General features: G+C 41.1%; 1 protein-coding gene across 4 annotated transcripts in view; it reads left to right on the top strand.

Moving 5' to 3' along the window:
• Positions 1 to 24,779, top strand: part of UVSSA (UV stimulated scaffold protein A) — a 102,306-nt gene that overhangs the window by 62,770 nt on the left and 14,757 nt on the right. For all 4 annotated transcript variants that reach the window (XM_069071441.1, XM_069071449.1, XM_069071458.1 and 1 more), the window contains 4 exons: positions 6,181 to 6,358; positions 7,917 to 8,072; positions 20,342 to 20,525; positions 23,197 to 23,308. In XM_069071441.1, coding sequence (XP_068927542.1) covers positions 6,181 to 6,358; positions 7,917 to 8,072; positions 20,342 to 20,525; positions 23,197 to 23,308 — 630 coding nt within the window. The remainder of the gene's footprint in view (positions 1 to 6,180; positions 6,359 to 7,916; positions 8,073 to 20,341; positions 20,526 to 23,196; positions 23,309 to 24,779) is intronic.

Below are 24,779 nucleotides of genomic sequence, written 5' to 3'. Positions count from 1 at the left end.
GTTATCATTTTAGGGTGACTGGCGGGGCAAGAGCTAGAAGAAACAGACTGTGTCCAGATCAGACAGGACAGATACAAACTTGAGGAGCAGGATACCCTTTACATGGCCTAGGCTTTTGTGTCCTCATGGCTGATATTGGCTTGGCCACTCTGTAGAATACAGTAAGCCAGTAATAATCATAGCTCACATCTCTCTAGAACTTTGGGGAAGTAGATTACTGGACCTGGAGTCAGGAAGCCCTGAATTCAAATCCACTCTCATTCACTTCCTAACTGTGTGCCCCTGGGCATGTCACTTCATGTCTGCTTACCTCAGTTTCCTCATCTGTAAAATGGGGATAATAGTAATACCTACCTCCATTGGTTGTTGTGAAGATCAAATGAGATCAGAATCATAAAGAGCATAGCCCAGTGCCTGGCACGTAGCATGCATGATTTTCCTTCCCTGTGAAGTGGCTAGTAAATAAAGATGTTAATGCTATGTATCCTGTTTTTGTAGCTTTCTGGGGTTTTACAAAGGGCTCTGTGAAGTAACCGCATAAGCATCGTCATTCCTATGTTGTGGACGAAGAACCCCGAGACTGAGCTTAAGTGACCTGCCAGGGTCCACAAAGCTTGTGACGACTGAGTTGGGATTTGAACTCAGCTTGTGACTCATCTGATGCTCTTTGTTCTAGACCCCACTGCCTCCTATTTGAATTGAGTGAATGGAACTGAATAGAAATGGCTCGTGCTTATTGGATTTTACCCTTTATAAAGCACTTTCAAAGCTGGGTAAAGCCTTTATTGAGGGGAATTGTGTTTTGGGGTGGCTGGCCCTATTATTTAATTACTGTGGTGAATTCCCTGTATGGAAACTGATTTCCCTGATGCAGCTTAGCAGCTTGTCTCCAACTTTGAGTCATGGTCCCATGGCCTCTGTGAGCCCCAGCTCCTCCTGACTCAGGCTAGCCTTCTTTCCATTTCTCCATGTTTCCTTTCAGTGCTGATAGTGCTAGTTATTTCAGTGGCAATTGACATTTGTAATATCGTTTACAAAGTACTTCATATAGATAATCTCATTTTATCTTTACCCTATGAGGAAATTGCTGCAAGTATTTTTATTACCATTTTACAGATAAGTAAAGTGAGGCCCAGAGAGACTGATGTAACTTACCAAATTCTTGTAGCTGGTGGGTGTCAGAACAAATTTACCAGTCAGTCATATTCAATCAACAAGAATTCCTCAAGCTCTTCCCACCCCCACCCCCCAGGTGCTGAAGACACAAAAACAAAAATAGAATGAGCTCAACCTCTGTGAGCTTCAATTGTGTTGGATGGGGAGACACCATGTCCATATATTTGGGGAGGAAGAGGGAAAAATGCATCTACTTCACATATGTTACAAACATATCTGAAATAAATGCAAGAGAATTTGAGGGGGAGGACACTAGCAGCTGGGATCAGAAAGACTTCAGGTGGAAGGGGGCATTAGTTGAGTTTTTAAGGAAACAACAGATTCTGAGAGTCAGAGATGAGGAGGAACGGCATTCCAGGCGTGGGCCATAACCGATGCAAAGACTTAGAGATGGGACATGCATGGTTGTGTGTGAGGAGTAACAAGAAGACCAGTGTGCCTGGACCTTAGAGTGTGGGAGTCATGTGTGACAATGTCTGGTTAAGAGAAGAACCCAGGTTCTCATCCATTTCACTGTTCTCTCCGATGATCTAGGCAACTTTTGGCCGAAATAATCCACCGAATACACCTTGCTTAGATTTTTTTCTTTGCCTCTTGTTTGATGACTGTTGTGAGACTCAGGAACACTTCAGGTTGCTGAAAACCACTTCTGGGGAGATGTGATCATGTTTGTAGAAATGACCTTTCATCCCTTTGATGAGACACCAGTGCCCTTCCTTCTAAGGTTGGCATTGTTGGCATTCCCTTCTGAGCTCAATAACAGATCTCTTAGGATCTGACTGGTTTAGGAGTCAGAGAATGTACAGAGTTAGAATCTTAACACTCTTGCCCCTTGTGACTGAGGCCAAGTGCTTCCCCTCTCAGGTTCTCAGTTTCAAGCGCTGTAAAGTGAGGGAGCTGAACTAGTCTCCACTGACCCTTCTGCCTCTGAATCCCTTGATCTACCTTATCAGTGAGCATATAGGAGAGACCTGCTTGTGGTCAGTGCTGAGGTCGGTGCCTTCTGGGGAAAGTTAAAAAGCCCCAACCTCTCCCTGGCCCTGCCTTGGCTCCCAGAGGTCCCCTTTATCCCCCCTCCTCAGTGATGGGATTTTGCAGAAAGGCACCAAAGCACCAGGGGACCTGCATGACTTTAAAAATATTTTAAAAATACAGTTGGTTATCTTTCCCCAGCAGGGATAGATTGCTTTACATTGGAGTTCATAAAAGGTGCCACCCAAACTCCATAGTAAATATGGCCCTTGGGGTGAGTTGCAGTTCATAACATTAGTTTATATTCTGTCACCGTTTTTTCAATTAAACTTAGGTGAATCTGAAGTCGTTAGATTTAGGCTAAATCCACACAGCTGAAGAAAACCTGGGCTCTTTTTCTTTCTCATTTCTTTCTCTGAATTTTCACTGAGGGGCTTTTATCTTCCCCTTAATCCCACCATTTCTGTCAGGACATAATCTCTTTCTCAAATTTACATTTTAATTACAAGGCCAGCTGAACTAGGTAAAATCAATAATGTCAGCATTCAGCAGCCTAACTTTCAGCTGAAACCCCAGCCTCTCTATTTCCTCCTATCGATTTATCTCTTGAACACTGTCTGCTTTATTGCTTCAGGCAAATAGGTGCCATTTGGTCAATTTAAACAAAAAAGGGGATTTGGACATTTTTATGATTCTTTCTAAAAGCGACTCTGGGAGTACATTTGAGCAGAGACACTGTACTTGTATTTGCCGGGAGGCGAGAAGCAGTTGAAATCTCTTGATTTGGGTGTTTGTAACCATCCCATTTTGTTTCTTGTTTTAACCAAGAGCCCATTATTCTTTCTGAAAACGAATGTTCTTGGTGTCTGAGGAATGCTGTCTGCTTTAGGGACTTTTACTTTAAAAGTATGTCAGTGAGATTGATTTTCTACAACAATGTTAAAATGGGAGGTGTTTTTTTTTAAACGCCGTTAGTATTTACCCTTCTTTAACACGCTTACCCATCTTTTTAATGGCTTGAAACAACAAATCAATGAAAAATATATTTCATTCTTGTAACTCTTAGGAATTCTTGTATTGATCTTTTAGTTGTGATTGTATCTATCTAAATGTCACATTGTTCACTTATCAGTCTTGCCCTTCCTCAGTGGGGGTGAGTGTGTGTGTGTGTGTGTGTGCGCTCGGTGTGCGTGTGCATACACTGCTCCCTTGTACATGTGTGTCATTGTCAATAAGTGGGTTTGCCCCCAAAATTGTGTGAGAAATTGGAAATTTGAGGTTTTTTTGGATGAGACTTTTGGACAGAGATTCTCATCAATCTTTTGAATATATACCAAAGAATATATTTTAGAAACATAATTTTTTGCATTCCTTTTCACGTGGTAGAGTAGAGGGCTTAGAGGCTCCTGAGCTCCAATGATCCTTGTAAGTGTAAGCCTTCTCCCCTTGTGCCCTGTTCCCTTTGAACTGACCCAGAATCAGAAAAAAATATCAGGACTTCTTACTTGAGGAAAAAGGGGATTTCATAAGAACAGATTTCATCATAAGGGATTTTAATAACAGAATTGAGATTTACTAAAAAGATTTCTGAATCACATTGTTTTAATTTAGCTTCCTCTTGATGACTCAGTCTTGGAGGAGGAGCACCTTTGCTAACATAGCTGAACAACATAAATGACTCTTATCAAAGGGGAAGTAGGGAAATAAAGTCTCATTTTTGAAGTATCCCTCTGGCTGAACATAGGCATATCTGCTCTGAAGTATCTGTTCTTTTTTTAAATTATTAAAAATTTATTTATTTATTTTCCTTTTTGGAGGGGGGGAGGTAGGGCAGTTGGGGTTAAGTGACTTGCCCAAGGTCATATAGCTAGTTTTGTGTTAAGTGTCTGAGGCTGGATTTGAACTCAGGTCCTCCTGACTCCAGGCAGGGCCAGTGCTCTCTTCACTGCACCACCTAGCTGCCCCAAAGTATCTGTTCTTTGATCATGAGTCTGATTGCTCTGACATCCTTAGAGGCTGGGTTTCTGACTCATTAAGCTTTCTATTTTCTCACTTTTATACTTTTTGTGTTGGCAAGATATCTATCTTTGGGAGGATTTAGTTAGGGTCAAATGATCTAAAAAATGAGTATTGTTTTCTCACTCAGGGCTTTAAGTACTGTCCTTCAGTTGGAAGATAATGATAGGATCTGGGACTAGAAGAGACCTTAACAGATCATCTGGTCTGACTTCCTTATTTTATGGGACTAGACTTTATGGACCAGTCTCAGAAGTTAAATGACTTGCTTAACTTCACACTGGTTGTAGACAGTAAGAAACTGAGGGAGGATTGGAACACAGGCACTCTTAATCCAAACCCAGTGCTGTTTCCTGGGATGATGCCAGTTGTGTTTGTTGGGAAGTCCTTTTTTTAAAATCTAAGCTGTGAGTGTTCCCAGTCTCATTGGCACTGCTGAAACAGAACTCAACTGTCACTTATCTAAGGGTCCAGCATTTGAATGTTGTGAATTATCTAGACTTATTTTATCTCCCACTTTTTTTGGGGGGTGCACATATTCTTCTTCTTCTGGCCATAAGAACATCCCTTACATGAGGCAAGGGGCTCATGGGTCACAGCTCAGCTAAGGAGAGTATATATATATAGGGTAAAGAAGGGGTGGTTTGGAGCCAGCAGGCCTACCCTGTGTGATTTTGGGGGGGGGGGGGGGTCCCTTTACTTCCCAGGGCTTATGAGGATAGGATGGATGAGAAGATCCCTAGGATTATCAGTGTACATTATAGAAAGTAGTAAATTGAATTTGGGAGCAGGAGACCTGGGTTTGAGTCCTGTCTCTGACACTTATCTGTATACCCTGGGCTTAACTTCTATTTCCTTACCTGTAATATGGGGGTGATAGAACTTGTGTATGAACTACATGGAATAATGTGTATAATATATTTCTGAATCCTTAAAGTTCTGTATGTAAATGTAGTGTTATTTTTCCTTAAACTGTTAGCTTAACTGGTGGCTTTTGAGATTGAATGGATTAATTTATCCTAAATCTCTGTTCCCCAAACAGTCTTCTCTTGTCACTTGTTGGTTATTTCTCAGCCCTTTTAGCATCTGCACCTGAGAGGTCAGAGTATGTGGGTCTAGCTGTAAACTGAAAGGTACAGAGAAAGATAGATTTGGGGGTGTGAGACTTAACAAGTTACTGCCAACTATGCTGATGTTTCTTTGGTTGGGCTTCGAGGGGGACAGTCTCAACCTCTTGATATTTCTATTAAAACTTGGGAGGTGGAGCATGGTGTTTGGGGAAGGTAAGTCTGCTTTATTCCTTCTTTATTGTAGTTTAAATCAAGGCATTGCTGATTTTCTTTTGTAGACAAGTTAATTTCATTTGGATTTTATCTTATCAGTTTTCCACAGTCTACATATTTAAATTCTTGTCTCAGCCAAAATCATTGTTCCCATTTCTTTTCCATCTGCCTCTGGATTGGGCTAATTTAACAACTCTGGATATTGCTTCAGTGGGGAATCTAAGAGTTGGTCTTGGGGTGGTGGGTCACTTCGGTGGTTCTCTTTTGTCTTAGCTTGGCTGTTCATCTGGAAACAATCAATTTTCCTTTTCAAAATTAAGTGTTTGGGAATTGTGTATTTAGTTAGAGAGCCCCAAGGCCCTCGAGAGGGTGACTCAAAAAACAGAGTGGATTTAGAATGCTAATCATTTTGCTTTTTCCTTTTTCTGGAAGAGTAGCAAAAAAGGGAAACTTGTGTTATTCTAAAGGTTATTTAAACTGAGGCACAATGTGATTTAGCAAATGGAGAGTGAGTCTCACAGATTTAGAGGACAGCCCTTACTAACTGCCTTACTTTTTGGCTGTGAGACATTGACCAGGACTTAACCCCACTATACTTTTGTTCCTCTGTCCCTACAGTGGGAGCATGGCCATTCAGGTGCTGACCAAATAGAGAATCCAGAGGATTTCAATGACTAACTTTGAAACACCTTGACCTGTACAAATACCACTAATAGATACTTCTTTGTTCCAGGGCTAGAGCCCCTGTCACATCCATCAGCACTGAGGAAAGGAGGAGGAATGAAGTCAGGAGGTCTCAGCTCAGCTGCTAAACCAAGACCCAGTGAAGAAGAATTGGATCCAACCTGTGCTGCAGCTACCCTGAGGGTGCTCCGAGATAGGCTCCCCAAATTCTCTCCTCTGTCCAGCAGGTCTCTTTCCAGACTTTCTATTTCCCCAGAAATGAGCTCATGGGCCTTGCTGTACATCTATAGGGCTACCAAATTATTGATGCACCTTTCTGGCACATTGTTGTTTGGAACTCTAGGCTCTACTGACCAGTCCGACTTGTTTTTTAGTTAAACCTTCATGAATGGTTTACATTTTACAGGAAGAGAAGATTGGGTAGGTGGGCTGGTGGGGATCACCCCCGTATTCAGTTATCTGAAAGGCTTTCCTGTGGAAGAGAATAGGTGTGTTCTAAAGGGCACAGGACTGGGGATAGTGGGAGGATATTATAGGGATGCAGGAGATGCAGCTTTTAGCTCAGTATAAAGAACTGTAATAATAAGCAGAGCTATCTAATGCTAGGATAGGCTTAAGCCCAATTCCAGAGGAACAGAGTACCCACACTCTGTGGAATGGAGTGCCTCAATAGGTAGTGAGTTCCCCATTGCTGGAGGTCTTCAAACAGAGACTGAATGACTAATTATTGGAGATGTTGTAGAAGAGATTCATCAGTTGGACATAAGATTGAATTAGGTAATTTCTAAGGGCCATTCCAACCTTGAAAGTCTATGAATATATTATCCATATCTTTACAGGATCTCAGAATGATTTTGTAATTGCAAAAATGGCCTCTGGGGCATGGTGGGAGGGGTGGAAGATTGGGGGGGGGCGAAGGATGTGAAAGCCATAGAAGACCATTATGGAAGAAGAATATCATTTTCCAAGACTGCTCTGGATATGGTAGGTTTTAAAAGAATAAAAATGAGCATTTTGTTTTCCAGAGCATTTTGCTATGTTTATTGATGAAAAGTAATAATGTATTTTCACAACTGGTCAAATATTTTCAAAAGGTATATAGAGAGCACCTGCAAAATAGTCTTTTAAAAATTATGAATTTAAGGAATAATTACTTTCTGAGGTAGATAAACCATTTTTTCTTTCTCTAAGTTGCTTTTTTGAAAGAGTACCATTGGATTTAGAGATGGACTTATGGGGCCTTGGACAATTCCCTTCTTTCTCTTGACCTCAACTTTCTCACCTATAAAAAGAGGGGTTGGCAGGACTGAAGTCTCCTCAAGCTCTAAATCCTATGATTTTGGGCCAGTGGAAGAAAAAAAAAATACAGAGCTGAGTGTTTTCCATGGGCTCCTCCAAATTCAGATGTGACAATTCTGCCCTAGTTGAGCTTGACTTGAATGGAGGTGCCCAGCCCCAAGGTGGGCTTGTAGGAGCTTCTCATCTGAAATTAGGAAGAGTTCCCTGTCTGTACACCTAAGCAGCCCAAGACAGGAGAAATGCCCACGAGTAAGATCTCCCATTTCTGACTTTTCCTGTAACAGATAGCAGAAGAATTATCATCACCATTTTACAGTATAAAAGACTGTAGTTCAGAAAGGGAAAACAACTTCCTTATGGCCATAAAGCTAGGAAGTGGGACCTTCAGACTCCACTCCCAGAAAGCTCCATGGCCTCTCTCAGGAGGCCAGAGTCATGGTGATATGTTTACTGTCTTTCATCGTTGGCTTTTCCTGTGATTTCTAGTGTACCCGGAAGTGCTCCAGCAGCATCTGTGGGAGAGGCTGATGACAACAAGGCAAGGAAGCTAGCAGAAGAGCGAGCAAGAGCACCTATGATGCCATTTGGGATGGACCTTTACTACTGGGGGGAGGAGCAGCCGACAGCTGGGAAGATTCTTAAGTGAGTATGTGTGGCTGCAGCTTCTAGGGATTCTTCTGTGCCTTGTAGCTACGGGCCCACCTTACTTCTCTCCCTTTTGCCTTTTGTTGCTGTTGTTTGTTTCTATAACAGAGTTCATGCTTTCTTAAAAGAAATTTTTACTGATATATTTTGTTTTGACATCACCAAATATATCCATCTTCCTTTTTTCCTCTCAGAGAGTTGCCCTTTATAATAAAGAGTAGGGAAAAAGCAGTTTAGCAAAACTAACCCATGCATTAAAAAAAGTCTGGCATCCGTTGTGCTTCGTACCTATGGTCTTCTACCTCCGCGAAGAGGGCAAGGAGGTGCCTTCTCTTATCTCTTCTTTGAGGTCAAGTTTGGTTGTGATAATTTCATAATATTCAGCTTTGGTTATTTTTGTTGTTATTGATCTTTCCATGAATGAGCACTGTGACTTTTCTTGTATATCTGGGGTTTCTTTCCTTTGTTTTCGACTTTGCTCCTTGAGGTCTGTGTCTAGTAGTGTTTTTGCTAACTTAAAGGTATGTACAGCATAGTGACTTTTTTGTTTTATTCCAAATTGTTTTTCAGGTCAGCTGGCTGGACCAATGCATAACTCCACCTTCAGTGTATTAGTGTGCCTGCCTTCCCACAGCCCTTCCAACATTGACTATTTTAGTCTTTTGTCATCTATACAATATAATGTGTGATGTGAAACTGTTGAGGTTTTAAAATTTGATATCTTTTTAGTTGTCATTTATTTTTACTGTCAGTGACTTGGAACTTTTTTCTTTCATATTGTAATAGTTTGAATTTCTTCTTTTGAGAACTGCCTTTCCATGTCCTTTGACCAGTTTTCTATTAGGGTATAGTTCTCTTTCATACATTTCTGTAACAATTCCCTACATAATCATGGACCATAATCAAAGTAGACCTTTGCCAAAGATACTTTCTATGAGGATTTTTTCTTAGTTAACTGCTTCCTTCCAGTCTAGCTGCATTAATTTTGTTCATATAAACACTTTTCAATGTTCTGTATTCAAAATTGCCCATTTTGTCTTCTATGATCACTTCTTTTCCTCTTTTAATTAAGAATTCTTCTTCTGTCCATAGGTGTACAAGGCACCTCCTTCTGTTCTTTTATAATTTTTTTATGGTGTATCCTTTTATATTTAAGCCGTGTGTCCATCTGAACCTTATTGTTCAATATATTGTATATAATGTTTGTCTAACCCTAATTTCTGCCAAACTGCTTTTCAGTCTTTGAAATAGTTTTTGTCAGATAGGAAGTCATTGTCTCTTCTATGAAGTTTTCCCTGATTTCCAAACCTTCTTCACACCACTACCCTCCCCTCATTGGTACTGACCTTGTCCTTTGGACCTTATATAGAACTTTATTTTATGTTTCTCTAATGCATGTACACACATATGCATACTCGCATACATGTATGTATGTGTATATATACATATATGTATAGGATCATAGCTCTAGGGTTGGAAGGGATCTTAGAGGCCCTCTAATCCAATCCTTTCATTTTATAGACAAGGAAACTGAGACCCAGGGAGACTTTAAGTGACTTGTCCGAGGTCACAAAGGTAACGTCAGAGATGGTGTTTGAATGCAAGTCCTTTGACTCTAGAACTAGAGCTCTGTAGATATTTACATTTATACATTAGTGTCTTAGGATAGGGACTAGACCTGTGGTATTTTTTTTTAGTATAGAGAACTACCAGGTAAGGAAATATATCTTACTTACTCAGAACAACACCTTCTCTTCCACTTAGAGTATTGCTGAGTTGCCTACAGCAATGAGAAGTTGAGTGACTTTCCCAGGATCACACATCCAGTCTGTGTCACAGAGGGGATGTGTCTCAAGCTTCGAGGCTGTCTCTTTGTAGATTAAATCATGAACTCTCTGGTTTATGTCTTTTCCTCCTGCGAACCTTTCAGATCCATGAGGGCAGAAGTTGCATTTTATCTAAAATTGGAATGTCATTCAATGCTTGGCATATTTTTGAATGAATACCTGGATGTTCTTCTGTCCTTAATACCATTGCCTTTCAAACTGTGCTCTACAGGCATGACTCAGCCTGGTCTCTGATGGCTATCATCATTCCTCCTCTCTTTGATCTGAGTATCTCTTCTTTCCTCTGCCTGATCTTACCCTCGATCTTCTTCTACATTTGGAATAGGGTTAAGGGACAGTGATAGTAGAAGTGATGGAAAGGAATAAAGGAGAGAAAAAATTAACAAGTGAAAAAAGTCAGAGATAAAATAGTAATGTATTTTTACTTTGAAAGTGGTCATCATTGTCCATCTACACATATGAGAATTTATTCTCTGGCAATTTAATGTCATTGGATATGGCTGTCAGGAAAAATCTAATGGAAACAGTTTTATAAGCAGTAGGGTATGTAATGGTTTTAAGCATCACAAGACTCGGGTTCTCCACTCAGTTCTGTGGCTCCTCCAGTACTGAGATTAAGCACTTCCCTGTTCTGGGCCACCATTTCCCCATATATGAAATGGGGGAGTTGGGGGCTGCAAGAGGTAATTTCTTAGGGCCCTTTCAGCTCTGAAGCACTGACCTTCTCTGCTCTGTGATTCTTTTGCACCTGGAAAATTACCTCTTAGTCTCTTTTTCAGAAGTTTATGGATATTTAGACATTAAGAGGAACATATTTTCTATTGTTATTGAGACTTAAGAAATCATAATATTGGCTCACAGCAGCCATTTGTGTTGGCCTTGTGTCCAGGCCCAGTTTTGCTCTCCTAGTTTATTCTGACAATCAAAGAGTGATTGTTTTCAGCTAGAAAACCTGAACCTGAGATAAATCTCTTCCCATTGTGGTGGTGGTTTAAGTGGAGTTGTGTTTCTACACAGTTCCCAGTAGGCAAAATCGTTATACAAGCAATTAACATGTGAATGCTTCTGCATTGTTACCTGACAGGTATTAAGAACTTTTTCTCTTTAAGGAGTCAGTTCCACTTTGACAGGGGTGAGGGAAAGATTAGGGGTGGTTATGGCAGTAGTTTGAAAAAATGAAATTTATGATTGGAAATGGTAATGTTGATGAGCATGGTATTATGTTGCAAAAGGCACAGGATTTGGAATCAGCTTCCTTGGATTCATTCCCTGGACTCATTGTTTTGCCACTTTCTGGCTGTGACCTTGGACAGGTCATTGATCCTCAGAGCCCTAATCTTTAGAAGTTGGAGATTGGACCATGATGCCATAGGTCATTTCTGGCTCTGATGTTCTCTGACCCTATGATTTATATGGCTTTCTAAGTGCCCTGTAATGATGGCCATATTTGGTTGGGGCCCAAGGAACTGCCTGGCGACTCACTTCTGCCATTTCCTTTTCCAAATGGAGACACTGGATGTCCTTTCTGTCCAGGTCTCTTTAGGGAACAGCAGAGTATTACCAGTACTTCCTTTTCCTATTACTTGTACCCAGTCAGCCTGATTGATACCCTTAAGAGATCTTAAGAAACAAAAATCAGATAATTAACTATGGACATTGTTCAGAGTTAACCATAAAATTCGTTTTAAAACCTTTTTTTTCCCTTTATTTTCTTCCTTGAAGGCTATATTGTATAGGAGAGAGAACACTAGCCTGGCAATCTTGAGTGCCAGTTTGAGTTTTACCATTAATTGGTTGTGTGACCTTGGGCAAATTATTTCTTCCCTTGGCCTCAATATCCTCATCTAAAATCAACAGATTTCTGAGATTTCTGATCTCTAAGCCCTTTCCAGCTCTAATGCTCCTTGGATAGCCTTATTCTACCTCCTCTACTCCCTTCCATCATTGCTTTTACTGTCTCTTTTCTTTGAGGAAACTGTAGGGTAAATGTTTTCATGTCTCTGCGGGAGTCACATGAGCAAACCAGATTGATTTCTAAATGCTTCCCATCTAGTCAGAGGCCTGTAGCTGAATCATCTTTTAAGTGTCATTTGTAATCTTAGAACTGGAAGACAGTGAGAGGTTACCTGTGACATCCGCCGGCCTTCAGGGTGGACCATCCTCCTCTGTCATCTCACCAGAGAATTGATCCTCTTCTTAAAGATCTCCATAAAGGGACTGACATGCAGCCTGCCTCAGTAACTAACTGGTCCTTCAAGTTGGCAATCTTTCCTGAAATGCGAAATACCAGCGTTCCCCAGACTCACCTTGGGAGGCCTTTCTTCCCTGGGCTGCTCATTGTAGCTCACACCAGATTGAGCAGACACCTCCCTTGGTCTCCTCAGTGCCCTGGTGAGGAGGGGGCAGTCAGCTCCCTTATCCTTCAGCTCTCCGTCCAGCTCCTCTCACGTCTGTGCTCCACCCACACAACCACCAGCACAGTCATTTCATGTCTGGACCCTAGAGACAGCCTGCCTCGCGTCTCCCAAGCTGATCTCTCCTGGACGTCTTCCTAAAGTGTAGGTCTAACCATGACCATCCCCTGCTCCATAAACTGTTGGCTTCCTGGGATCAAATACAAACTGCTCGGTTTGGCTTTTCAGGTTCTTTACGACTTGCCCGTGGCCTGTCTTGGTAGCATTTTAGCACATTCTTGCCCTTCACAGGCTCTGTGAGGCTGGCACTCATCTCTCATCCCCAGGCCTTTGCATTGGCTGTGCTGCCTTCAATGTTCACCTCATCTGTCCACTCCTTCTTAACCTCTGCCTCATAGAATCCTGGCTTCTTTGAGACACAGCCCAAGAGCTGCCTCCTGCAGGACACCTGGCCTGGTCTCCACAGCTGGTGGGGCCTTCCATTTCTTCTTGATTTTGTGTGCACTGACATATGTACATGTTCTCTACCCTGTTAGAATGCAGGCTCTTTGAAGGCAGGAACTGTTTTGATTCTTTCTTTTACACCCAGTGCTTAAGTAATACCCAATATGAAGTAAATGCTTAATAAACACTTGTTGATTGATAGTTTGTGGATGAAGATACTAAGGCTCAAGAGAGTTCACATGTGCCCTCATGTCACACGGCAAGTTAGTGACAGATCAGGACTTGAGCCCACTTCTCCTGGCTCAAAGTCTAGTCATCTTCCCACTGTGGCCCATTGTCCCATTGCCAGTGTCACTGATTTCTGGTGGGAATGTGCCAACAAATTACAAAATAATTGTAGAAATTTTGAGCCAGGCATGTAACCTCCTCACTTCTGCTCAATTTTGCTTTCATTTTTCTAGTAACCGGAGTGATTTCCAAAGTGTTATTAAGATACAAGTTCCAAACCAGTGCAATATTGTCTGATTTTATACTAAGTTATTTAATTTGCTCCAAAATCATATATAGTGCAAATACACTTCCACAGTGATCAAAGCTGAAGGTTTTTGCATAGGGCCTAAGGGAAGATGATCTGAGAGAGACTTTATTGGGATTTTTAAAAAAGTAAGAGAGTGTGTGTGTATGTGTGTGTGTGTGTGCGTGCAGCCAAAATTTTCTGATCCCATTATACCACACACACATTGCATGTTCCTTTCTGTGAAATTGTGCCCTGTGTACGTTACACCAAAGGTTCTTCAGAGCCACCTCTTATTACGAGATAATGAACCTAATAATTACTATGTGTAGTGCACACCCTGCTCATGTTAAATGACTGGAACAGAAGCAGCCATTGCAAAGTAGCATCAATACACGGAGAAGCACGAAAACTTTTTAGTGTTGTTTTAGCATTTGTTTATGGAAAACCGTGCGGAAGCTTATACAGGCCCCTAGTAAAGAGCAGAGCAGCTGATGCACCAGGTGGAGAGACACACTGTCCCACCATTGCGAGTGTACACGGTTCAATACTGGGGAATCAGAAAGGGCAAAAAACAAAACAAAACAAAAGAAAGAGCAAAAGATGGTCCCTGACCTCAGGGAGCTTACAGTCTGATGTGTGCCCTCCCATACCCGAACACACACCCCTGGGTGGCACAGATAGTGTTCTTTGTGGTTTACATCTGCGTAACGAGTGTGGGTGTTACCTTCCTGCCCGACCATATCTCACAGTACTTTCTTCAAGTACTTCTGTTCTAACCAAGTCAGATTGCCCTCTATCTCATGTTTCCCTCTACCCTTTCCTCACCCATTCTTGGAATGGGCTCCCCCCCCCCCCGTCTCTCTCTCTCCCCACCCCCCCCCCTCCCCCCCCCCCCCCCAATGTCCTGTCTCTAGGTAAGCTCCTCTGTTTCTTCAAGTTCCTGCTCAGATACCATCTCCTACATGCCCTTTCCCCACCCCTGGGGAGAGTCACCATCCTCTGGTTCCTCGGATCCCTTTGCTTGGAGACCTGATTTTGGAACTGATTTTGCTCCCTTGTCGTAGTCACTTGTGCTCATGTCTTTGCCTTTGACTTTGAGAAGAATGTGTGTTATGTTCATTTCTTCATGCCTATTGCAAGGCACAGAACTTCATACACACCAGGCATTTATAAGTGTTTTTGAGTGAATGATATTTGTATTTTTAGGAATGTAAATCTGCAGGACAGGATTTTTTTTTGGTCAGAAAGAACACATATGTATATTTCAATACATGTGAATTTATTTTAAGTCAGCTCAATATACAGTTACAGGTTGATTATTATTCTTGTTTGTTCCCCTCCCCCTCAGCTGAACACAAGGCAGCATCTGCCTGTACAACAGACAGCTGTAAGGGACAAGGTCTGATGGGAATACATGTGTGTGAGTTGTCTTTACGAACAAAGCCACTGCAAGGCTAACGTGTACACAGACACACACGCAAACACAGACACACACACACACACACACACACACACCCTATGCAGCACTGCATAATGTCTCTGCCCCTCCAGGCATTTGAGTTATTGTGTTTCGGTGTAGACCCAAGGTGTAATAGCTTGCCCAAGCTCACTCACAGATGCTGCTGAGGCTGATAGTAAATCCGTTTGTTTTTCCCCTCCTACCAAATTGCCTCCATGTGATTTCATGCAGCACTTCTTAAACTGTGGGTCACGAGTAGAAAAAGTTAAAGAAGCCCCAGTTTAGTGCACAGGGTACTGGACTCTGAGGCCAGAAGACCTGGGCTCATATTCTACATTTAATAGCTGTATGACCTAGACAAGCCCCTTACCCTCCCTACATCTCAGTTTTCTGGTCTGTAAAACAGGGAGCATTTAATTCAGTGACTTAGAAGGTCCTTTTCTAGTTCTAAATCTATGATCCTCTGATCTGGATGTGAATATATAAATGGAACAAATACTCTAGATTCTTATTTTTAGCTAAGTAGTAGTAATAGTGTAATGTGGTGCAGGGGATAGAGCACTGGGCCTTGAATCAGAAAGACTCATCTTCTGAGTTCAAATCTGACCTTAGACACTAGTTGTATGACTCTGAGCAAGTCACTTAGCCTGCCTCACCGGTGTGTCGTGAGGATCAAATGAGATAACATATAAAGCACTTTGCCAACCTTAAAGAGCCATGAAAATGCTTCCTTTAATTATCATTCTTTCTATTCATAATTTCTTGCAAAGCAGTAATATTCCATTATTTCATGTACCACTTTTTGTTTGGCATTCCCTAGTTGAAATTCCCTGATTTGTTTCCAGTCTTTGCTACTATAAGTTTTTTGGTGTGTTGTTTTTATTTATCATTGAACTCCTTGGGATACATGCCTAACAGTGAACTCTCTGAGCCAAAAATGACATTTTAGTCATTTTCTCTGCGCAATTCCAAATTGCTTTCCAGAATGGAAAGAATTCCAAGAATGATTTCATGTGCTCATTTTCCCATAGTCTGTCCCACATTGACTGTTTCATCTTTTGTCATTTTTGCCAATTTGTGGGGCATGAGGGGAAACTCTAGAGTTCAAACATGGTATTTGATAAGTAAACCATATTATTTATAACATTTTTATCCTTAAAATTAACTAGCTTTGTAAAGAGTGATAAAAGGTAAGTATTACATGAAATACTTAGAAATAATAGACTAAATGTTATCTATAATTCTTTAGTTTGGTATATTTCTGCTTTATCCCAAATTGCCATTTTTCCCTGCCCTTCAACATTTCTTACACTATTACATTTCCTATAATAACCCCTTTGGTATGTGTTGCACCCCTTTTAGAGATTGTAAAGCTCCATAAGAACCAAGGCTGTCTTATCTAAACTTGATATTTCCTCCAGGAACTATTTTTGCAGGCAGTAACCTGGTTTACTAGAGAGATTCTTGAATTTTGGTTGGATTCAGGAAACCTGGATGTGAATCCTAATTCTGACATTGATTGGCTATTAATCTTGGGCAAGTCAGTTATCTTTTTTTTGAACCTCAGTTTCCTCATCTATAAAATGGGGATCATCTTACATGGTCTATCTCACAGGGTGATTATAAAGAAAATACCTTGTCAATGTTGAATTACTTTGAGAATGTAAGTTGGTGGTACTCTCAGGGCCCAGAAATATTACAGTAGTATGTAACAGTAGGAAAATAAATGTGGGGTGAATTGGATTGATAACTATAACTGTGCCCCAGGAACCATTCATCACTCCTGTGTCTTTACATTCCATGTCTCTTGATCATAGCTGAAAGGATTATATGTCTACATAATAATAATTTACAATTATTTGGTATTCTGTGAACCTGCTGCCATATTTCTCTTAAAACATTATGCTCTGTAGGAGACCATGTATACAAACCTGACATCATAAAGTGAAGAGCACATAGAATTTAAGCCTGGAGGATCCAGGTTTGAATGCCAGCTCTGCTGCTTAGCTACTGGTGTGGTACTGGGCAAGTCAGTTTACCTCGAAGAGCCTTGGTTTGGCCATCTGTCAAATGAGGGCATTGGACTAGATGGTCTTAAATTCTTATGGTGTTGTGAAAGTCTAGCTCATGAGGTGCTGGACCAGGAGGTTGTTGGATTCTGCCTCTGTATAAGTTAAATGTTCATACTATAATATACATTATAGCACGCTATATTGTATGTTATACTATAAGTTAACATTCATACTGTAAAGTCTATTACCTTATACTGGATTTTCATTATGGGAAGAAGGATTGGACCTGTGATTTCACTAGTATAGAGAACTTTGAATTCAGAAAACTCCCTCTAACAGTGTAGATTGGCATCATCTCTCCAATATATAGTTGCTGTTGCCTAGAACACTGAGAGGTTAAATAACTTGCCCAAAGTCACACTGCCCTTATGTGTTAGATGCAGGATTCAACTCTCTGTCTGCTATACCAGGGAAGCCTCTTTTTACTGTGCCACAATATATTTCTCCTTTTCTTTCTGTGTTTTCAAGACCACCATCACGAAGCATTGTTTGTTGCCTTTCATATTTTCTTGTGGGGAGATTATTAGACACAGAAGCAGTTTTCCACTGTGGAGGCTGCTCCTCTCTTGGTCTCTAAACTAAGCCAGCCTTTTAAAGTCTTTAGGATGGTTAAATTTTCATGAAGGTCTTGAGGAACATTTGCCCATGAGATTAGCCAAACCGTCATGAAGCTTCAGTTTGCGTTGCAAAGTAATTTTTCAAATCCTAAGTGAAATCAGTTGCATCTACCACTGGTTTGATTGGTTGTTGGATTTTTATTCTCTCCAGTAAAACTGAGGGCAGATGGTGAACTTATCAGCCAGCAGAGATGCCAGGCCAACCAGGGATAATTTTAGTCATGGCACGCACATTTGGAAGTACAAAGTATTGGCCAAGCCTTTGATTTAGCCTAGAATAGAAGTATGTTGTGGCCCCATAGCACTGGAAACACTGGAAACTGAAGGAGGCCCCCTTAGGATTCACTCATATCTGGACCTTGGTTTGTAATACTCTACAAGTTAATGGTTCCTTGATTTCTGTCCATTGTCAAAAGAACCAAAGGAGAGAAAGATGGAGTAGTGGAAAGTCAGAAAACTGAGCTTTGCATCTTGGCTGTTACTTGCTGTGTGAACTTGGGCAACTCAGTTTACCACTTTAGGCCCAAGTTCACCTATCCATAAAATGAAGGGATTAGACTAGATCCCTGATTCCTCTTAGCTGTGACATTCTGTGGTTCTGGATATAGTAGTATAGTTGGATTTCTGCAGTGTGTAAGATAGTGCATCTAGCACGGACTGTGGTGGTCATCCTATTTCTAGCTTCAGATTATCCAGGATTTGGTTAATTAGCACCATTCCAGAAAACCCACCCGTGTTCTTTTCCAGGTTCCAAGTGCTAGGATGATTAAATCAATATATGTTAGCTTAGTTACATTACTGGGATGGAGTGTAAAACAGCTTGGATTATGTTTAAATATATCTGGAGTCATGTGTTGATGAACAATAGAACTTTCGTTTCCCTTTCATTAAAGTTGAGCCTGAATCCTCATTTAGGAACTGCAGAGCAAAAGAACATAGAAGCCGAGAGGGGCCTTAGAACATGGATCATTAGAAGTGGGAGTGGTACCTTAGAACATGGAACATTTAGGATAGACTGTAGCTTAGAGATCATCTAGTCTGAATCTCTCATTGAATATAGGAGGGATCTGGGATTTCCCTGAAAGAGAACAGGACATGTCGAAGGTCACACACAATGAATTAGGGGTAGAGCTAAGACTACAGCCCCAGCCTTATAGCTCCCAGACCAGTGCTTGTTCCATCATGCTCTCCTGCCTTGGGGACCTGGGTCCTTATTGCTGTTTTCTTTGGTCCAGGAGAAACAAAACCTGTTTGAGGAGGAGAATGTTGGATCTCCCTTGTTCCTTTATATCACTTCATAGGAGTTTCCCCCAGGGTTAACTAAAAAAATGGCTAGTGTGTAGTTCAAATGTGGGTTCCAGTACAGGAAGAGAATTGGGGCAAAGTTTTCCTGGAGACTACATGAGTTGCTGCCTGTGACATTCTGGCTTTGCTTTTATCTGATTCCCGGGGCATTTCTTAAAGTCATAATAGTAATAGCAATAACAATAATGACAGCTCATGTTCCTACAGCACTTTAATAAGGTTTACAAAATTCATCAGTAAGGATTCCAATATTCTAATCTTTGTTCTTCCTCTAATTCATTATCTAACCTGGGACAAATCACTTTTCTTCTCTGAGCTTCAGTTCACTCCATGGAGCATTCAGTTTCAGTTGGTTTTTTTTTTGGTGGTGTTCTTTCAATTTACATTATTTTGTCATTATGCATATTGTTTTCCTGGTTCTGTTTACTTTGCTTTTCTGTATTCCTCATATTCATCATTTCTTACAGCACAGTAATATTCCATTACATTCATGCACCACAGCTTGTTTAGCTATTCTCCAATCAATGACATCTACTTTGTTTCTAAGTCTTTGCTTCTACAAAAAATTTTTGCTATACTGTTTTGGTGCATATTTGGGAGACTTTTCTCTTTATTGTTAACCACCTTTTAGGGCATATGCCTATCAATGAAATCTCTGGATCAAAGGGTATAAATTCCCAAAAGCTTTCCAGAATGGTTGGACTAATTCACAGCTTCACCAACAGTGTAGTATGTCTGTCTTGCCATAACATTGACTATTTTCATCTTTTATTAACTTGCCTAATTTTATGGGTGTAAGATGAAACCTTAGTGTTGCTTTGATTTGCATTTCTCTTATTAGTGATCTGGAGCACCTTTCATATGGTTATTTATAGTTTGTAATTCTTTTGAGAACCATGTCTTCATATCTTTAAGTCATTTATCTATTGAGGAATGGCTTTTGGTCTTACATCTTTCTGTTGTCTATATATCTTTGATATTAGATTCTTTTTTAAGATTTTTGGTACGGTAGATTTTTTTTCATAGTTGATCATTTACCTTATATCTTAGTTGTATTAATTTTGTTTGTGCAAAAGCTTTTCAATTTCGTATAATCAAACTTACCTATTTTATCTTTAGTAATTACATCTATCTCTTGCTTGGTCAATGTAGCTATGAAAGGTACTTATTTGGTCCTCTCCTTAAAAAGACCCCCAATAGTATATAACCTTCTCTTTTCTTACTCTCTCTCACCCAGTTGAAAGTTATTTCTCAGATTTTCCCAGAGTATTTTGTCTGGATTTCTGCTTTGCCCTTAACATATTCTATCCCATATCATATTTATTTGTATAGGTTTCATATTCCCCTTAGTAGACTATGAGCTTCTTGAGATGAGGAACTGTCATTTTTCAGCTTTGTATTTTCAGTACCTAGCGCGGTGTTTTGTACATACCTGGAGTCTGATAAATTCTCTGTGGATAAATGATTAGTTTTCATTAGCAAAAGACTCAGAGGTGTAAGGAGTGTACCCACAGAGAGTTTGGGACTCTGGAGTGATTTGGAAAAAAGTATGTTTTTATGTATGACACTATCTCCCTTGTTGATTTCACAGATTTGGCTCCCAGCATCGGTTCTGGAAACCAAATGAAACAGAAGAGGAAGTGGAAAGTACAGAAATTGCTGAGATGCTGAAGAGCCGCTACATCACCTTTGCTGGCAAGTTTGAGCCTGTGAAGCACAAGTGTGGGGCCCTGATGCCTAACGGGAGCCTCTGTGAGAGGCAGGACCGGCTGAAGGTGCGCCTGGGGCCAGAAGGGCTCGACTTTGAGCTTCTTCCAGGGGGGGAGAGGTGCCTAGGAAGGAGGATAAAGGAGGATTGGGGTATTGCAGGATTAAAAGGGCAGAAAGAAGAGTTACTAAAGCACGTTGTTTTTTTTTTTTTTTTATGGAAAGAAAAGAAGAGAGACCAGGCTAGAAGGACAGCTTCAAAAACTATAAGTAGATGGTAATACATACTTAAAGAAAAGCAAGCTGGTCATAATAAAGACCTTTAGTTCTCATGTACAATTTTTTTTTGTTCTTTGCATATGCTATTGTGCTTAATATGTTTGGAATAAAAGTATTAAAGATGTGCAGAGATAGTGTCATCACTAGGAAAAAGAAAACGAATCAGTTATCCCAAGCTTGCTTTGCGGGTAGAGGCTCAGGGTTGATTTATACAAAGACACAAAACTCCAATTCTTAGTTATCCGCCCTCATTGCTAGGAGGTCATCACCCTTCTCCCCTTTATCTCCCTAAACTGCCCTCCAGGCTCCCCTTCATGATAACCTAATTTCATATGGATGTGAATGTAGGGGAAAGGGAGAACCCAGGATTTTCCCTGAAGGCCACACCCATTCAGGGACTGCTTTTTTGGGATAGAAGTAATTTGGCTAATGTTGCAGAAAACTAGAGACCTCAGGGAGTGGCGGAAGTCTGTCCAGCATAAAAATGATTCTGCTCAGAGCATCCTTCGTGCCATGCCTGGGAATCCAGCCTACTTAGATCACATTATTGAATGTGCTTTGTCACTTGTTTTGAGAAGTGGAATGTGTTAAATATTTTAAATGATGAGGAAGAGGGCTGCTCTTAATTAGCTGAAAAGAAACCTTGTGTGTGATACGTGAGAAGAGTCTGAAGACATGGATTCGAATTCTTCCTCTTCTTGCTGAGCTAAAAAATGGAGATGGGACGAGAATGACAGGAAAAAGGAAGCTTTTCCTTTTCCAATCTCCATTGGGCCCTTTTAGATATAAATTCTGTGATCCTATAATCTGGTCATATTCTTCCAAATAAGCTCTATTCTTCACTTTCCTTTCAGAATCCCAAGGAGGAAGATTTTGATACAGGAAAAGTCTGTTTTGAAACTCCCGACCCCTTTCTTCTTGGATAACTGGTCACTTTTGAAAACAATAACAGTACTTCTTTCTCTTCCCTCCTTTTTTCTTTCCTTCCTAGGGAAAGTATGAAGAAGTTTTGGTAGCACATGATTTTTTAGCTTTGGAATCTCAAACAGATTCTGAGATTTGAGTTTCCTGTGCCAAATGAATAATTTCTTTCCAGAGGTTCTAGATCAGAAATAATTCTGTAACATGGTGTGAAGGAAAGAGTACTGAGCTTGCAGGCAGAAGCTCTGGGTCTGCTGCCAGAGGTTGATCATCCCTTTTCTAGCTTGTCTGACACTTTGAGGCCACAGGGAAGAGTGGAGAGAAGGCTGAATTGGGAGTCAGAGAAGCAGAGTTTGATTGTGACTCTGTAGCCTGTGGGCTCTTAGGCAAGTTGTATAATTTCTCTGGTTCTTACTTTCTTAGGGAGATATGACTTTGGGTCTCTCTGCACCTTAGTTTACTGAACTGTAAAATGAGAGGGTTCGAGTAGCAGATCTCTTGGCTCCCTTGGAACTCTTAACAGACTGCGATTGCTTTATAAATTGAAGCTTCTTAATTTCAGGCATGAGAATTTCTTACCTTTTAACATGAAAGCAGTAAGTCACAAATCACATTTCAAGATTTACAAAGCATTTTCTTCACAACATACCAGGAGATAGATAGTGCAAGGGAAATTATTACCTTATTTTATTTTTTAATCTATAATTTTATTTTATTTTTAATTAACAAGTCATCACCATCATCCATAAGCATATATTAAGTTGCTACTATGTACCAAGCCTTGTGCAAAGCCCTTGGAATACAAAGAAAGACACAGACTTGGTCTCTGCCCTCAATGAGTTCACAGTCTAATGGGGGAGACAACATGCCAACAATTATACTGTGCAAATGGGAAGTGATCTCAGAAGGAAGGCACTGCTGTTGTGGAAGGGGAGACTGAAAAAGCCATCTTGCTGAAGATGAGATTTGAGCTGAGTCTGGAGGGAAGCCAGGGGACAGAATGGAGGAGGGAAAGCATTCTAGGTATGGGGAACAGCCAAGGAATAGACATTTATCTTCTCTGCCTCCCACCCTCTCTCCCCAGCTTAAAAGAAAAAAGAAAAATGCTGTAACAAATATTCTGAGTGAAGTAAACCAAATCCCCACATCATTCGTGTCCAGAAATGTATGTCTCATTCTGCATCGTGAATCCATCCCCTCTCTGTTAGGAGATGAGTAGCATAGATCACTATCAGTCCTCTGGAATCATGGTTGGTCATTGTGTTGGTCAGAATTCTTCAGTCTGTCAGAGGTGTTTGTTTACTCCCATTTTACAGATGAGAAAACTGAGTCCCAGAATAAGTAAGTGCCTTGCCCAAGTGGTCACCTAGCTGTCTGAGTGTCTGAGCCAGAATTCAAACCCAGGAGTCCTAACTTACCTTCCATTATACCGTACGTCCTCTCCCTGAGTGTTCCTGGCCTCCCAGTATGGGCAGGAGGCTGCTGCAGCCATGTCCTTTTTCCTCCTTGATCCAAACCCTTCTTATTTTTTCTTACTAGTGTCCATTCCATGGAAAAATCATTCCCCGGGACGAGTGTGGAAATCCTATCAACCCAGAAGACAAAGCCAGAGAGGAAAAGCAGAAGTTTGAGAAACAAGCACAGCATCCAGGTGGGTATCAGGTAGAAGAAAGTGAAATGGGCTTCCGGGAGAGGGAAGAACCCGACACAGCGGGCACATTTTCACTAAAACCCTATAAAGAGTGAGCAACTGACTTCAGTGCAAACGCAAGCCCTGGCCTTCTCCAGTCACTGCCATCCCAGCAGCGGTCCGTCCTTCCCTCCTTCCCTGGCTCCTGGTGCTCTTACCTTAAGTCTTGTAGCTTCCGAAGAGAGAAAGGGAAGAAACTGGGAAGAGCAGAGACAACTTAGAAGAGCTGGTACTGAGAGAAAATTCCCAGGCAGGCTTGCCCTATCCAGTGCTTCCAGATAACTGCTGTTGGAAATTCCACTTATCAGAGATTTATTTGTGTTAACCACATAGCCTCATTTAAAAATTCAGGTGCCTCTGTAAATATTAAGTGGCCATTAGTCATTCACACCTAGCATCAATTAGCTCAATAAACTTTCCTTTTTTCCTAAGCACCTGATAGCTCTATTGAGGTTTGATTGTGATTGGAAAGGAGGGGGATCTGAGAGGTAACAGCTGGTATATGTGGAATTAGCTTATGGGAGGATTCCAAAGATAATCTTTGCCTATTTCAGAGTTTTGCTTAGAGCTCTGTGCTCTCCTCCCTCTTTCCCTCCTCTAAGGACCTTGCCTTCTACCCTCCTGCTGCCACATAACCCAACCTAATCTAGTAGTTCTGTCTTAGTGCTAGTTAGCTACTTCAGTGATTCTGTAAGTGTGGAACCTCTCTAATTTGTTTCAATTCCAATTCCAATTCCTCCAATTCCTGCCACACTTTAGCAGATGGTTTTCCTGAGTTGCTGTGAAGCAAAAACATCACTTGGTGACCAGCTCTCTAAGGATTATTTTCTCCCCTTGTAACTGGGATCCTCCTGAATAATGGATGCATGGTCCCTTATCAGCTCATACTCAGAGGCTTTCTAGCTTGGGTAGCACTTGACAAATCTTGGTGTTTTTTCTGGCCCAGACTTTGAGAGCCCATAGTAATTTCCACACCACAATGAGCCATTGGAGGAAGACTTCAGCAAATGACTTTTTGGGCTGGGCTAGTTTCCGAAGACAGAACTAGGGGCAGAGGGTGGATGTTGTTGAATGGCAGATTTTGACATGAGGCAAAGAAAAGTGTCCTAGCATTGTGGTTGTCCCAAAGGGAAGTATATTGCCCTGGGAAGCAGTTCCTTCATTGGGGCTGGGGGTTCAGATAGAGATTGGATGACACTTGTTATTGATCTTGTAGAAGAGATTGTTGTTCAGGCATGGGTTGTACTTGATGCCTCAGAGAACCCTTTTGTCGCTTTGATTCTGTGGGTCTCTGTTATAAATACTTCATTAGACATGGGTTGGACTAGGGAGCCTCTTAGCTTCTGTAATTCTGTGCCCCTTTCTAGCATTGGAAAAATGGGTCCTGAGTTCCAAACCACTGACTTAGAAATAAGTTTTTGGAGCTCAGGCA

The sequence above is a fragment of the Petaurus breviceps genome, unplaced genomic scaffold, assembly GCF_028583685.1.
Source record: "Petaurus breviceps papuanus isolate PSGF00001 unplaced genomic scaffold, PetGlider_PUasm1.0 140, whole genome shotgun sequence".
NCBI lineage: Eukaryota > Metazoa > Chordata > Mammalia > Diprotodontia > Petauridae > Petaurus > Petaurus breviceps.
Note: the sequence above shows the minus strand (reverse complement) of the source record. Positions and strands in the feature narration are given on the sequence as shown.